Source organism: Piliocolobus tephrosceles, chromosome 1, assembly GCF_002776525.5.
Source record: "Piliocolobus tephrosceles isolate RC106 chromosome 1, ASM277652v3, whole genome shotgun sequence".
Classification (NCBI taxonomy): Eukaryota; Metazoa; Chordata; class Mammalia; order Primates; family Cercopithecidae; genus Piliocolobus; species Piliocolobus tephrosceles.
In genome coordinates this window covers 3,954,953-3,971,501 of record NC_045434.1, presented here as the reverse complement: position 1 = coordinate 3,971,501, position 16,549 = coordinate 3,954,953, and the positions used below count along the sequence as shown (strand labels likewise).

Here is a 16,549-nt window from a genome sequence, read left to right as displayed (position 1 = left end):
GAGAAATCAGGCAGTCATGGTAATTTGGGACTGGCTCAACCAGCACCCAGAAGGCAGAGAGGAAGCCATCCTAAGGGAGATGTGGTCAGCAGTAGTCCTTGGCTCTAGGTGGTGGTTCAATTGCTAATGTTCTCATTGGTAGTGAACCGAGAAAACGTCCTGGTGGAAGGGAAAGCTATGGCAGGTGCAATGGGAAAGGGATTTGAAAAACGTGGGGATCACAATGACAGTGATCGAGTTATACTAATGACCTGCAGAAAGTGGAGACCGAGAGTCATAACAGCTAATGGGGAGAAGAATAAAAAGCAGAGTGTCTCTTGTAAAGAGGTCATCGTCACCACTAGTAAAAAGGCAGACACAATTGAACACTAAGCTGAAGACCTGGGAGTCACAGGGCTCTAGCAATGTTTGCACACAGCCACTTTAGGTCTGTTACTAGGCGGCTGAGGCCCTGGTAGAGAAAACTTTTGATCCTAAAAACTGGGACAGGAAAATCTGATGGATGCCGCTGAAGGTGTTGAACTCTACAACCTCCACCCCTCTCACCCGCCTCTGGGCATGCAGAGATGGCCCACTGCTCCCTATCAAGGGTTAGCTCTTTTGCTGTGCTACAAGATGCTGCAGAAGACTTGGCCTCACCAGGCAACAGGTGCCCCCCCTCCCCAAATCTCCCCACCTACTCTTCTTGGTGTGGCAGGCTGAAAACTAGGGTGAAGATCCCAGCATACACCAGCTGGTGGCATGCAGGGCCTCAAAAGGAATGAAGAATTACAAAAGCTAATATGTATGTACTGGCAGGAGCCAGGGGAATGTATGGGATTGGATTCTACAGATTATTATTTTTTTTTTTTATTTATTTATTTATTTATTTATTTATTTATTTATTTTTGAGACAGCGTCTCACTCTGTCACCCAGACTGGAGTACAATGGTGTGATCTCAGCTCACTGCAACCTTCACCTCCCAGGTTCAAGTGATTCCCCTACCTCAGCCTCCCAGGCAGCTGGGACTACAGGTGTGCACCACCATGCCTGGCTAATTTTTATATTTTTTAGTAGAAATGGGATTTCACCATGTTGGCCAGGCTGGTCTTGAACTCCTGACCTCAAGTGATCCACCCACCTCGGCCTCCCAAAGTGTCGGGATTACAGGCATGAGCCACTGCGCCCGGCCTCTACGGATTCTTTAAAACTGGATAAGCAAGAATTAATGGACTCGGTGGCATTTTCTCAGGACATGGAATTTAAGAAGACCCCAGCATGGACTGTAGGGGATGGGGCGAACTCACTGCTGGGGTGACTCTTAGAAGCCTGGAAAAAAATGACAGCCAACTCTCAGCAAAGCAGAAAACGCCTGGGTGCTCCGGCAGTTGGTAGAGGAGGTAATGAAATGGTTCAGGGAGGTGGCTAGGCTGCAGTGGATATGTTACATGAAGCCAGAAGACCCAGCTGAGGACTATGACCCATGAGAGGGTTCAGCTGGCACATCATTCCCCAAGGACATCCTGATGAGGGTACCAGTGTCAATGAAACATTAGGTGGTGGCTCTCTGCAGGTTAGGGATGCCTACTGGTGAGGCAGCCACAGGTCTGGGTTCATCAACATCCATGGAGAGGATGAGGCCTCAAAATAAGACAGTCTTGGGAGTGATACTTCACTTCAGAAGCAGGAGCCCACATTGCCATAATAACAGGCAAGGAGCAGCTAAGGGGGCTCAACTTGCTGGGAGTTGTGGAGACAGTTAATAGAATGGCAACATTGTCAGGTAGTCAACAAGGCTGTTGGTTAACATCTACAATAATAACAAACAAGAATGGAAGAAGAGGCTGAGGAACATTGCCCCAATAAAAAGTCGTGGTCCCTTGCTCAGTCCCGAGACCTGGAGTACATTTTCAGACCCAGAACCCATTGACTAAAGAGGCGGCCATGTTCCCAGGAAGAAGGATCCTGCAGTGTGGCAAGTATTATATATACTGTGACAATTCCCCCAGAGATCTATGACTACCTACTCAGGTGACTTTACTGGGGAAAGAGGAATAACCAGGCATTTTGAGGACTATTACACACAGGTCTCAGTTGACGTTGATACCCAGAGACCCAAAGTGTCATCAAGCCTCCCCTTTAAACTGACGGCCTATGAGTGGCTCCACCCACCCGGGGGCCTTTCCCAGTCTCCAAAGTACATCCTTAGAATTATATACTTGGCTGTGGGAGTAAAGCCCACATTGAGGCCCTTGGTTTGTGAAGCAGGAGCAATCAGAGTGGGAAAGGCCAAACAGAAACCTCTGAAACTGGCCCCTACACGAATCCCGGCAAAGTGAGAAAACTGTTATTCTGGGGGATTGCAGGGGCAGGCAGATATTATTACCATCATGAAAGACCTAAAAGATGCAGGGTTGGTGGTCCCCGTTGTATCTTTGTTTAATCACCAGTCTGCAGAAAACAGATGGATCCTGGAGAATGACTATTGACTCCTGCAGACTCAACCAGGTAGTAGCACCAATTGCGGCTGGTGTGCCAGATACGGTATCGCTGCTAGGGCGGATTCATCAGACCTTGGGTATAGGGCCTGCATCTATTGACCCTGCAAATCTGTTCTTTTCCATCCCCGTGAGAAAAGAGGATGACAAGCAGTTCACATTCACATGAAAAACAATATTCAATTATCCACCTATTCTATGGAATTTCTAAGTAGATATCCTCATTTAGATAACAAACTAGCAAACCAAGTTCATGTCTGGTCTGATCATGGTAGACCAGATGCCCTGGTAGACTAGATGCCCGGGTGCCATGTTGTTGTGGGCCCCTGGTTATGTTGTACCCATTAACAATGGAAAAGGCACTAGGGAAGCTGACTGCCCAAGTTCCAACAAGGATGACCTCCCTCTTGTCACCAATAGGGAATCATGTTCTTGGAGAGGCGGGAGGCACAGAATTGAGAAGTGAGCTATGTTGAACCCTTACCACCTATCTAGGGAAAGTTATTTGCCTTGCCTGAAATATAACCTCCAGATACAGAGTAGCAAAGCATCAAAAACCTAGCCAATCACATTTCACTTCCATTTGAACAACCTGGTACAATTACCAATGGCTTCAAAAGTCAAGTATATCAATTCCGATTATGCATAACTTCATAACTAAAGACACCTGAGACAAAGAGCACCATTGTCCCCTGAATTGTCTAACTAGGCTACCTTCTCAGGGACCTGGTCATTTTGAAACGGAAAATAAACAATTTCAAGATCTACTGGAGAATTCATATGCCCATCTTCTAACACTGGACTGTATATCCAAATCTTGCAGTCAGTGTATTCAACCAATAACGACTGATTTCACAGAGGATGGGGAATGGGGAGTGGGGTGGGGGAAGCTGAGGATGACCTCTCAAATATTTCCCATGGTAGAGCAGAGAGGAAACCAGCAGGGCTCTGGAACACGTAAGCCATTCTTCACTCTGGCTACCACCTCAGTGGAGGTGACAGAGTTTTATACAGCCATCTGTGGTAGCTTCCAGGCTGGGCTCCAGCGATCCCTGTATTCACACCCTGTGTAGTGTCACCTCACATTGCTCCAGAGTTGGTCAGTATGATCAACAGAATACAGCAAAAGGAATGGTAGGTCACTTCTGAGACCAGGTTATAAAACACTGCGGCTTTCTTGTTGATCACTCTCCCATTCTGTCTTGGATCAATTGCTCTGGGAGGAACAGCTACCATGTCATGAGCAGCCCTACAGACAGGCCCATGTGGTGATAAACTAAAGCCTCCTGCCAGCTGACCTGTCAGTGAGCTTAGAAGCAGACCCTCAGGCCCCAGTCAAGCCATCAGACGACTGCAGCTCCACCATAGACTCAGAGCCAGAAACACCCACCTAAACTGCTCTTGGATTCCTGACCTTCAGAAACGATGTTTTAAGCTGCTATATTTTGGGGTAATTTGGAACAGAACAATAAATAAGACACAGACTCAGTTCATCTCTACAACACAGAGAGCAATAAGCTTTAAAATTAATTTTCCTTTAAAATGGTTTGGGCAGCTTAGATCTCCCCCCAGGTTACCGAAGAAATAGTTTGTGATTTTCTATGCTTTGCTTTCTGTTGCCAGGGCTTCTCTATCTAGGAAGGGATATTGGCGGGAAACTGGAAGGCAGGAGGAGGAGGGACTTCGTATTTTGTACCTTCCCGTCAGCAGCGACGTAGGCAGGATTCTTCATCTAGCAGCAGTAGCACTTGATTTCAGCAGCCGTGGTTGATTCCTAGCTTGAAGGTTTTTAAACTTTCCAGGGCCGATGTCATTGTGCCCCTTTAGAAATACCAGAGACCAGCAGTACTCCTCTTCAGGGTTTTTAATTCCAGCGAAACAGGGCTCTCCTGCAAGCTTCAAAAATGTTTCAATTCTGACCTCTTTATTACCCCAGACCTAAGTGTCCTAGCTTTTTCTAGCTTTCTGACACCTCAGTGTTCCCTTTTTGTTTCAGCCCTCTAATACCCAATTTACAATTCTGTATACTAAATTCTCTTTGTTCATCTGTTTCCTGAAAACCACCTCAAATAAGTCTGTGTTATGTTCTACTACTGTCTCCTTCAATTTAAATTATAAAATTGAGTGAATATTTATGTTCTATTGTATATTATGTAATAGAATAATTATATTCTATATATGAGAATTTATATATTTTATGATACAATATATGTAAGTATATATATTCTTTTCTGTCTTTCACTGGATTATAAGCTTCATGAGGGTAGGGTCATGTCCTATCATAGTGAATTAGTGATACACAGATATATAATACATAATATATATAAATAAAACATATAACATAGAATACATGTTATATATTATAATATACAAGAATATTATTATATAAGAATAATATCTTTTTGGCCAGGCATGGTGGCTCATGCCTGTAATCCCAGCACTTTGGGAGGCCAAGGTGGGCGGATCACCTGAGGTCGGGAGTTTAAGACCAGCTGACCAACATGGAGAAACCAGTCTCTACTAAAAATACAAAAATATTAGCCAGGTGTGGTGGTGCATGCCTGTAATCCCAGCTACTTGGGAGGCTGAGGCAGGAGAATCACTTGAACCCGGGAGGCAGAGGTTGCCGTGAGCCAAGATTGCACCACTGCACTCCAGCCTGGGCAACAAGAGCAAAACTCCATCTCAAAAAAAAAAAAAAACAAGAATATATTTTTATATTACATTTATTTCATATATTTAAGAATATATATTCTTCCCTGTCTTTCAATGGATTCTAAGCTTCATGAAGGTTGGATCATGTCTGTTCTATTGCAGATGAATTAGTGATAGGCAGAGGCTGACACATCAAAGGTACTCATTTTACATTTATTCAATGAATGAAGGATGGATGATTCATTATTGATGGATCAATACCTGAATTACATGAGCAGGATAACTTATTCCATCATTAGATGATGAATTCTATTTTGTACCTGATAAATTCAAAGTAACCATGGGCCATCCTGTATGGTAGGGCAGAATCCCAGCCCCCCAGAGATGTTCACATCCTAATTCCCAGAATCTGTGACTGTTGCCTTTTACAGGAAGAAAGGACTTAGCAGGTATGATTCAGGATCCTGAGATGGAGAGAGAATCCTCAGTTATCAGGTGGGCCCAATCTAATCACAAGGCTCTTCATAAGTAAGAAGGAGAAACAAGGGAGTCAGAGAAGGCATGATGATGGAAATGGCGGGGGGCGGGGGGCACTGGAGTGATGGGGCCATGAGCCAAGGAATGAGGGCAGCCTCTAGAACCTGGGAAAGCAAGGAAGCAGATTGTCCCCTAGAGTCTGCAGAAGGAACACAGCCCTTGATGTTAGCCCAGGGAGACCCATTTTGGACTTCTGATCTCTAGAACTATAAGAAAATAAGTTTGTGTTATTTTAAACCACTAAGTTTGTGGCAATTTGCAGCCAAGGGAAACCAATACATCCTGGTAGAGAAGTCCAAGAGGCTGTAGATTATACTGGCCTAGCACTCTGGAGAGAGAAGAGCACTGAAGATGGAGACATGTGGCTCTTCAGCATACATGCAACAGTTACAACTGAGAGTGGATGAGATCACAAAAGGCAAAGGGAGTATGTACAGTAAAAGTTAAAAGTGAACCTGCAGTTTGAGCCCTCCGGGGACTGCAGCCAGGACTAAATAAGGTGCACATACGTAGTGCCTTTTCCTCACCTTTCACAGGAAAAAGGACTTAGTAGATATGATTACGTAGTTTGTGTACTTGCTTAAGGTGGAGAGGAACGCCACGGTAGGAAAGAGAAGCAAGGCAGCTGATACACCAAAAACAGATTTTAGAACTTTGTCAACAACCTTCCAGAGGACAGTCAAATAACAATGTTGTACACAGCATTTACTGTTCCCCAACACCATCTGACAAAACCGCATTTTCCAAGTTTACTTATTTGCTCTATTTTACATCACCTTCTCTCTCTCCAAACTCCCTACGCCCCTCTTCTCACGTCTTACTCTTTGATGATATTCTTGCCTCATAATTCATTGAGAAAATCAGAGTAAATCAGGACAGAACACTCTCATTTCCTGCACTCCCGTATTTCCAACCTGCCTGTCTCCTTGCCTTCTATGCCATAACTCTGCACCTGCATCTGCCTTCTATGCCATCACTATGGATGAAGCATCCCCCCTACTAAATGGCAACCCTTACTCTCGTGCCCTGGATCCCTCCCCCTTCTTTGTCCTTGCACATCTTTCCCTCTCCTTTATCAATTTCTCTCTCTTTGTATGCAAGTATGCCTCAGCATCTCCCATCTTCAAAATGCCCTCCATTGACCACACAGCCTTATCCAGCTGTTGCCCCCAAGTTCGTCTCTTTTTCATCACATTTGCTTCTCAAACTGTTAAAGTAGTTATTTAAATCTCACTCCTCCCAGAGACCGCTCATGTCAAACCTACCAGTGATCTCTATACTGCTGAATCCAATAGTCTTGACATCAATGTTATCATGTTCTTTCTGATTTTCCTCCTGCCTCCATGCTTCCTCTTATCCTTTACTTGACCTCTACATGGTCAAGGGTCCTAGAGCTTTGTTCCTGGCCCACTTCTTTTTAGCTATACATATTCCTAGGTCATCCAAACAAGCCCCAAGTCTATAATGCCATGACTCCAGTTTATCCAAATGTCTACTACTTGGCAGTCATGGATGTCTAAAAGGCATCTCCAACTTAGCATGATCAAATCATAACTCTTGATTTCCCTCCCCTTAACCTGCTCCTCCCCAAAATGTTTCCCATCTTATAAATGCCAGAACTATCCACTCAATTGACCAAGTCAAAAATCTAGAAGTTATTCTTGAATCCTCTCTCACTAACCAACTTAACATCTAACCCATTAGCAAGTTCCACAGACTTTACTCCAAAATATTTAAACTCTAATTATTTCGGTCTCCACCACTATCAGCAACAACAAAGCCATTTCTGGCATACACTTCTGGAATAGCATCCAATTGGTTGACTCAATTAACTTTCGCCACATAACTACCCCCAAAACGTTGTGACTTAAAACATTATTTCTCACATCAATGCGGTTGTGGCCAGGGAAGGATAGTTCAGGAGAGCTTCACATGTTCGCAGTTGGTTGGATGTCAGCTGGATGTGGGCCATGACTTGACCATGTGTCCCTCATCATCCATCAGGCTAGCCCACACTCATTCCTAAGATGGTGGTCACAGGACTCCCAAGTTCAGCAAGAGGGCGAGTCCCAACTCACAAGTGTTTTTTAAGCCTCTGCTAGCATGAAGTTAAATGTCCCATGTCCAAAGCAAGTCACAGTCCAGTGCAGTCAGTGGGGGGAGACACCACCAAAGAGTATAATTTGGGAGACTGGAAAATAATTTGTGGCTATTTTGACAAGCTGCCACACTCATCTCCCTGTTTCCACCTCCTTTGCCTCTCTGAAATCCATTTTCCACACAGCAACCCAAGTAATCATTTTTAAACACACGCACAATCATTTCACTCCCTGGTCCAAACTTATGGCTTCATTCAAAATACAACCCCTGTTATGAATTTTAAAATCCTTCCGGGATCTGGCCTCTGCCTACCTGCCCAGCTCATCTAATACCATCGCATCCTTGCCTGCTGTGTCCCAGCAACAGTGATCTTTTGTTTCCTTGAATACAGAAAACTCCTTCATGAATCAGATCTTTGAATTTGTTCCATTTGACTGAAATACTCCTCCCCCTCATATTTGCGGGGCTGGCTTTGTCATTCGTATTTCAGCTTAAAACTCATCTCATTACAGCGATCTTCCCCGTGCAGCCAATTTAAGATTACTCTCAATGATTTACTTTATTTAAATTTTCTGCAAAGCACATACCAGTGATAATTTGTTTGTCCCTGTTCCTGTGTATCACGGTATTCCCGAGGGCCTACAACACTGCCTGGCACATAGGAAGCACACAACAAATATTTGTTAAATTAATGCAGAGCTGCATACTGCGTCCCAGGATTGTGCTAAGCTATGGTTACTGGACCCTTCTCATCTCAGCAGGATAGTTTCACAAAACGTAAATTCCACACTGAGGATTGAACTGGATGCACGTTACACCTCATCCCACACCAGTAACTCGTCTTCCTCTGTTTCCCCACCCCTCCCCTTGCCAAAGAAAAAGTGAGGAGGGATTTGGAAAACTTAGGGTCATCACTCTGGTCTTTTGCCACATTTCGTTGGCTTCATCGAGCTCAACGCGACATGAACTACTAACAGCAGCAGCACTGGCGATGAGAGGGTGAATGAAGGTAGAAGACTTCACCGCCCGCGGACCGCAAGGCATCGGCCGCAGCTCCAAAGCACTGCATGCTGGGAGCAGTAGTCTCCCAGGGAGGCCTGGTCTGGTAGGACCGGGGCCCCCGCGGCATGCAGGGAGTTGTAGTCGAAGGACTGTTGAGACTCCGCCTCTGCGCTTATAGTAGCGAGCGGAATCCTCACTGCATGCTGGGAACTGTAGTGTTCCTGGGGCCCCGTGCCTCCAGAACGCGGAGGCGCCGAAGCTGCCGCCATTTTAGGTCCCGAGGTGCGGCGGCCAGGAACCAGAGCGCAGGCGGGCTCAGTCCCGGCGCCGGGCCGGCCCCGCCCCCGGGGCGCCTGGCGCCCGCCCCTTGCTCAAGCCCCGCCTTTCCCCACGTGTCTGCCGCCTAGGGGAGGTGCCTCATCCGGAGCGGGCCGCCAACGGTCCGGCCCCGTCCCCACAGAGGCTCCTGTCGGCGGCGCCCGGGAGCGGCTCGGCTGCCCGATGTTTCCGCCCCGGCTGCCGCGGGCCGGGCTGTACGCTTAGTGCCCGGCTCAGGCCCCCTGAAGCGCCCGCGGGGGTGAGAGCGGCCTCCAGCCCCGCGGAGACGGAGCGGCTTGAGGACGAGGCGGCGGCCGCGGGGAGGAGGATGGGGGCTAACCAGTTAGTGGTGCTCAACGTGTACGACATGGTGAGTGCGGCCCCTGGCGGCCCCGAGCCCTGGCCCAGGCCGGCTTCCTCTCGCCGGTCGGGCTCGGACCCCGGCCCCAGGCGCTTCCTGCCTCGCGTCTCCGCCGCCAGCCTAGTTCTCGGGGGAAGCCGGGGGTAAAGGAGGGAGTATTGTTAATTTTTAATCCTCGCACTCGTCGACGCTCCGGTGAACCCAGTCCGCCCGAGGGTTTTGGCCAGTGCTCAGGTGGGCTTGAACCTCTCCCATCCGCTCAGCTTGGCCGCGACCCTGGCTCTGGGCCCGACCCCTTGGCCCACGAGCTGTGTCCTTTCGGCAGAGCTTCCGTTGCGTTTCCAGCCCCACTTGCCGGCCCCCGGGGCTGCCCCAGGACCCCCGTCCCGCCGCCTGCGCTCCCAGCTCCTCTGCTTCTGCCGAACTGTACATCTCTCTCCGTGGCTTAGTCTTCAGAAACTCCCAAGCCCCTCCAAGTCCAGAAAGTCACAGCTTTCGGGTGCCTGTGCTAGAATCTCTTCAAAGGTGAACAGGAGCCAACACACCCTTGCCTTGTGTGTTCAAGGCAACCTCGTTAAAATATGAATGAGGCCAACATTTATCAAGAAAATAGCCCAGTTGAATTATGTAGAGATCCTGGTGCTGCTCCTTTCCTGCACCCTGAAGACCACTTTCCAGGTGATGCAACAGGTGACGTGACCACAGGAGAGGGAAGGGAAGAAGTTGTTTGTTGTGTCATCTAACTTTGGAGTATGGCGAGCACGCAGAATCGAGTCCGAGAACTGGTTTGCCTGATTTTTGCGATTGAAATGCCCCCAGAAAAAGCAGCCGGTAGAGAGTTGTCGTTGCAGTTAGATGGATGCTTGGGTGTGTTTGCTTGCTTTGGGTTGATGGGTTTTTGTTCTGTAGAATGGATTACCTCTGACTGCAATGCTTAAAATTCCTTGTAAGTTGACTGACAAATGAAAAATTGCCCATCGTGGTTTTTGCTGGCTTAAAGATGCAGGAGAGCAGAAGTACTACAGGCCAGGAGTCTTATACAGTTCTAAACTTTGTATTCCCTTGTATTATTTATAAGTTTCTAAATTTACAGTGTTGTATCTTGGGTAGAAAGGGATTCCTCATGCCATATCTGGGAATTGTGTCAGAAGGGTGTGGGAACTGCCTGCCACTTGAGATGAGTCCTCTGTTGAATTCTGATGTGAGCTTGGAGATGAAAGGAGATGAGTTAACATGCTGAGAAAAGTGGAACAGGACAGAAAAAGTTGAAGAGGAGAATAAGCCAAACGAAAGATCCTAGAAAACCATGGCACTTTGTAAATTCTTTGGCCTGTGTCACCGTTGAGAAATAATTCTCTAGACTTAAACTTTTTGTGTTCACCTTTATTTTTCAAGATTCTTACTGCCCTTTTCCTTTTTCTGTGCACCACCCCCCCATCTGAATTTGGTTTGTTTTTTATTCATGAAGGCTATTACCGTCTTTCAGAATATATTCTGCTCTTGAGATCATAGTGTGCCTTTTCTCCTAGATTATTAAACAAACCCGTTTATAAATTAGGAGGATACAATGGCCAGAAGCCATAGTTTCAGAGCCTAAAAGAATTTGTGAGAATAGAGGAAGAGAGTTTTACCTTTTATATGAAAATGAAAATGCATTTTTTGGCATATAGTGAGCTTTACACTTTAGGAATTCTGTGATACAGGAAAATCTTTGCTAATTGTGGTCGATTGGGAAAAGCTAGAGATGATATTCAATATTTTCGACGGGAGGACTGTTCTGAACGATGTTAAAATATTGACTAATTAACAAGATCTTATTCTTCACATCAAGTTTGTAAAATAGGTAGTTACAGAAGAAGCAGACAGGAAATAGAGTAAGTGATCTGCCCAAACAACTAAAAATATAATCTAGAATTTGTCAACCAAAATCTGATTCACTCTCTTCTCTTCTAATTCCTGCATTTATGTCTTTATATTGCTTATGAACAGGAGATGAAACATATGAATGTTTATCGGAATGATAAATAGTTGAATTATTAGACTTTTAATAAACTTGATCTTGCATGTTTTTTTGAGGGCTTTGAGTGTTTTACGTCACTAATTCAGCAACCTACCGTTACTTACTATTTTTGACTTGGTAGAAGCCACAAGGATGAGTTAACTGTCCTTTCTTCTTTAAGGAAGTTAGAGTATTGTAGAGGAGATACACAACAGTGGTAACAATTCAAGACAGAATAGCACGGTTTTGATAAGAGCAGACAAGGATATAAAGGAGGAGACTATATGTAGTTGCAGGATCAGGGAATGCTGAAAAATCAAAGGTGTGAAACTTGAAGAATGGGTAGCATCCACAAGGGCAGAGAACAGTTGGCGTGAACCGAATGGCAGGACTAGAGAAAGCACAGGCGGGATTTGGGAAGTAGCAGCTGGTCCAGTATAGCTAGAGTAGAGCGTAAATGAAAGGAGACAACGCTGAAAGTGTGATTAGAACTTCATTAGTCCAATGAGTTGTGGGCTTGGGTGAAGGGCTGAGGGGCTCCTTGAGCCAGGAGAAACATTGATGGTTTTCACGGAGGGGAACAGTGTGATCAGTTGTTTTAGAATGAAGACTGATGGATTGAGATACGAATTTTGGTCTCTTATACTAATTTTTCTCAAGTCAGTTTTGGTGTCTGAAACATTTTTGCTTGATACCAAGGGTAAATTCCTTTTATCTTTGGTAATTCTTCCTATTCATCAGAGATGCCTTGGATGAGGATAGCTGTTGTCTGTATAGGCCTAGTACATCAGCTGTCTGGTTCAAACTCTGTAAATATGAAAATCAACCTTTGGGATGCCCTTATAATCACGGTTATAGGGACCTCTTGCCATGTGTCCTTGTGTGTCTTTGTTAGGTCGCCCGTTCCAGCTCTGATTGTGTTTTTCCTGTTCTCTAGACTGGGCTGCTGCGGATCATTTCTTTTCTTCTGTAACTCTGCCGTGTGCATGAAAATAATTCTATTGGGGTCACCAGTATTAACTTCCTTCTTGTGGAAGAATAGCATGATCCTCAAAAGTTTACTTAATCATGCACAGTGTTCCTAAATTATTGCTTGCTGCCTTCTCAGTGATTATGTTCCCCTGTGTACTTTAGAGTAATCTACCACCAATGAAAACGTCCTGGAGCTACTTTCCGAGTCGTGGGAATGAGCTTGTTCACATATTCCTAATTGACTGGCACACATAGCAAAGCAGGTGACTCAGATTAGTTTCAAATACTGAGACGAATCTCTGGTGTGGTCATTTTAGCAGTCTTTATTTTTCATAGATCCAGATTTTGGGCTTTTCAGGTTATCTTGACTACTAATGAATTTTTATAAAATAAAAATCTGCAGGTATTTGATAATGTTTGTAAATTCATTGTGTTAACAGGTTTCTACCAATTTATTATTTATTTTAGTTATTTGTTTTCTCACTCTGTCACCCAGGCTGGAGTGCAGTGGTGTGATCTCAGCTCACTACAACCCCTGCCTCCTGGGTTCAAGTGATTCTCCCGCCTCAGCCTGCCAAGTAGCTGGGATTACAGGCACCTGCCATCATGCCCGGCTTATTTTTGTATTTTTGTAGAGATGGGTTTCACCTTGTTGGCCAGGCTTTTCTCGAATTCCTGTCCTCAAGTGATCCGTCCGCCTCAGCCTCCCAAAGTTCTGGGATTATAGCCACTGTGCCCGGCCTGTACCTGTGTTACTATAAAGTAGTACCTATACATCTTCAAAGTCTTTAAAGAATAGAAAAGAACCACTTTCTAGGACTCTTCAAATAAGGACATTTTTGTCTGGACTCCGTTCTTTTGACGCCTGTCTCCATTAGACTCCTCCAACAGAGTGTAAGGTCAGGCAGGTGTGATAGATCCGACTTCCCATACATCTGCAGATCTAATTCAGACTTTTTGAACAAGTTCCAGAATCACACATCCCACCTAAATGATTCCTTCATCTCTCAAATCAACATGTCCAGGAACAAACTTCGAACCTTTCCCCCTACCCACACCACACGTTCTTCCCTCTTGCCCCATGCCACTGCCCAAAAAGCCACCACTTTTGTTGTAGTTTCCCAAACCGGAAACCTGGGAGTAAACTTAAATTCCTCTTTATTATAAACCCTTCACGGTCAGTCAGCAGGCCCCGTCTCTTTGTTTTAGTTTGGTTGATTCTGTCTGAAAGCAACAGAGAGCTTGAGAGTCAGTGGCTTAAGCTGGAAGGATACTTAAGCCCAGAGATAAACAGGCCCTGGATTAGTTCACCAGCTCAGCTGTGCCATCAAGAACCAGGACTTTCCATCCTTTTACTCTGCCATCCTCAGCACGTTGACTGTTGCCCTTGGTTCGTCCTCTCATAGTTGTAAAGTAACTGCCGTAGCACCGAATGTGGTATCCTCAGTCAGCAGTATATGAAGGAAGATGGAAGAAGATAGGGTCATTTTTTACATGCACCTCTGTTCTTTTAATAGAAAGGAAAAACTTAACCAGAGCCACACTCCTTCCCCCAAGAGATTATCTAGAACTGGCTCGTGTGCAACTGTGATGAAGCTGAGTAAGTGGATATCTGGTGTTTCTTTTTTTTTTTTTTTTTTTGAGGAGTCTTGCTCTGTCACCCAGGCTGAAGTGTAGTGGCGTGATCTCGGCTCACTGCAAGCTCCACCTGCCAGGCTCATGCCATTCTGGTGCCTCAGCCTCCTGAGTAGCTGGGACTACAGGCACCTGCCACCGGGCCCAGCTAATTTTTTTGTATTTTTAGTAGAGATGGGGTTTCACTGTGTTAGTCAGGATGGTCTCGATCTCCTGACCTCATGATCCGCCCACCTTGGCCTCCCAAAGTGCTGGGATTACAAGTGTGAGCCAACACGCCCAGTCCTGATACCTGGTATTTCTAACCTTTATGCTGAGTTGTGGGTGAGGAAGGCAAAAAGTTGGAAATGGCAATTTGATGGGAACCTATGATGCCTGTCACATATTTTACTTTCTGGATATTGTTTAAATTGGTTACTTTATCCCCATTTCCACTAATGCTTCTCAAGTTCAGGCCCTCATCTCTGTTCATATAGTAGCCTCCTTACTAGTTTCAATCTCTAGTATTACTTCATTTTAATCCTCCCTCCATTCTGTTACCAAAGTAAGCGTTCTGAAACATAACCAGGATAAAGTGTAATGCACTTTATGATGTGGCCCCTGGCTGACAGTTACAGGTCCACTTCCCTCTTCTACTTAACACCCTTTATTCTCACACAGTGAAATTGTTTAGCTATCCAAACAGGCTGTGTCACCTCCCCGTATCTTTATGCATGCCCGTCCTTCTGTCTGGAGTGGCCTTGTCCAACATTGATCACCTGCAACCTGCTTGCTCCTTCTGGCTGTAGCTTGGTCTTTATTCCTCAGACTTGAGTGAACTACTGTGCCCTAGTTGTACTTTGTGCATGTCTCCATTGCTGTATATATCATCCTGTGCATCCCACCAGACTGTAGGTTCTCTGATAGTGTCATACTATTACCAGTGTCTAGAACAGGGCCTGTCACTAGACAGTGTTCTAGAAATATCCGCTGAATGAGTAGTGGGGCTTTAGCCAGTTTTTATTAGGAGAGGTGCTAGTACTTAAATGCCACGAAAAGATCATGTGATCCTCCTCTTCGTGCCAAATACCTATTTCTGGGTGGTTTTTCTTTCCTTGTACCTTTACTTAAGTGCATTGCTAGATTTTAGCTTTGATTGTTGGACTACGGTGCCTAAATGAAGGGGAGGGGAGGATTATAGGAATGGGACAGAAAAAAATCAAATATTTTTCTTTGACCACACTTAAAACACTATGGGACTAGACTGAGGAAATGTTTTTAATAAGTTTATTTCTTGAAGTTGGATCTTAATTACTCTTTGGAAGATAATATTTCTGAAAACATTGTCAGTTCCTGAATTTTAACATAAATTAGCTAGTTAATAGGAATAATAGGAGCTGGTCGTCCATCTTTTTTTTTTTTTTTTTTTTTTTAACAGTGAGGAATTTACCTGAATTTACTTGTATCAATATGCTTCTTGGGCAAATAGTGACCCGTGAGTCTAGCTAAGCAAAAAGGACAATTGTACATCTGCCCTCCTGCATTATTTATGGCATTGTCCTCTTTTCTTTTTGGGGGGAAGAGGGGTCGGGAAGCTAGTATGTTTGAGAAAAGAATTCAGTTTCCATACATACGTACATTTGTTTTTTATTGCTGCAATAACAAGTTGCCAAAAACGTAGTGGTTTAAAACAACACAAATTTATCATCTCACACTTCTGTAAATCAGAAGACCAGGTGGGTTAGCTCAGTTCCTCTGCTGCAGTCTTCACAAGCCCAAAATCAAGGTGTTAGGCTCTGGGGGCAAATCTGCTTCCAAGCTCATTCAGATTGTTAACAGAATTCAGTTGCTTATATTTGTAGGTCTGAGGTCCCATTCCTTACTGCTGTCAGCTGGGATCCTCTCTCAGTTGCTTCAAGCGTCATCCAGTCCTCCATCTTCAGACCGGCAATGGTGTGTGGAATCCTTATGCTTCAAATACCTCTGACTTCACTTTTCTCCACATCTGTCCTACCTTCAGCCACAGAAAGTTTTCTGTTTTTAAGAGCCCAGGTAATTGAGACCTACCCAGATATTCCAAGATAATTTCCTGATATTGAGGTCCATAATTTCAATGACGTCTGCAAAGTCTCTTTGCTATGTAACATGTTCACAGGTTCTGGGAACATTTTGGGGAGTCATTCTGCTACAATGCCATCTATGAAAGGTGTTTTATAAACCCAAAAATGTTCAATTAAAAATTGTTTCATCATAGCAGCCACTCAGCTTGGCATAGAATAAATATTGACCTAGTAACTTAAAATGGAAAAGCTGAAGTATTCGAAAAATACAACTCAGATGCCAGTAGGGTCCAAGCATATTGGTGACTAAAACCCCTTCAGACTTGCAGTGGCATGCTGTAGTGTGTATCAGTTCCATGGCCACATTTATAATGGTGGATCAAGTTAACATTTGAAACTTGTAAATCTGATGCTTTAAAAATACGAGAGAGCCAACTATTTAGATGAATTCTT

At 44.8% G+C, this 16,549-nt stretch overlaps 1 protein-coding gene across 1 annotated transcript in view; it reads left to right on the top strand.

Moving 5' to 3' along the window:
* Positions 1 to 9,024: 9,024 nt before the first annotated feature.
* DESI2 (desumoylating isopeptidase 2) overlaps positions 9,025 to 16,549 on the top strand; it is a 63,702-nt gene continuing 56,177 nt past the window's right edge. Inside the window, exon 1 of the mRNA XM_023216150.1 lies at positions 9,025 to 9,460. Within this exon, the coding sequence (XP_023071918.1) occupies positions 9,419 to 9,460 (42 nt within the window). The 5' untranslated portion in view covers positions 9,025 to 9,418. The remainder of the gene's footprint in view (positions 9,461 to 16,549) is intronic.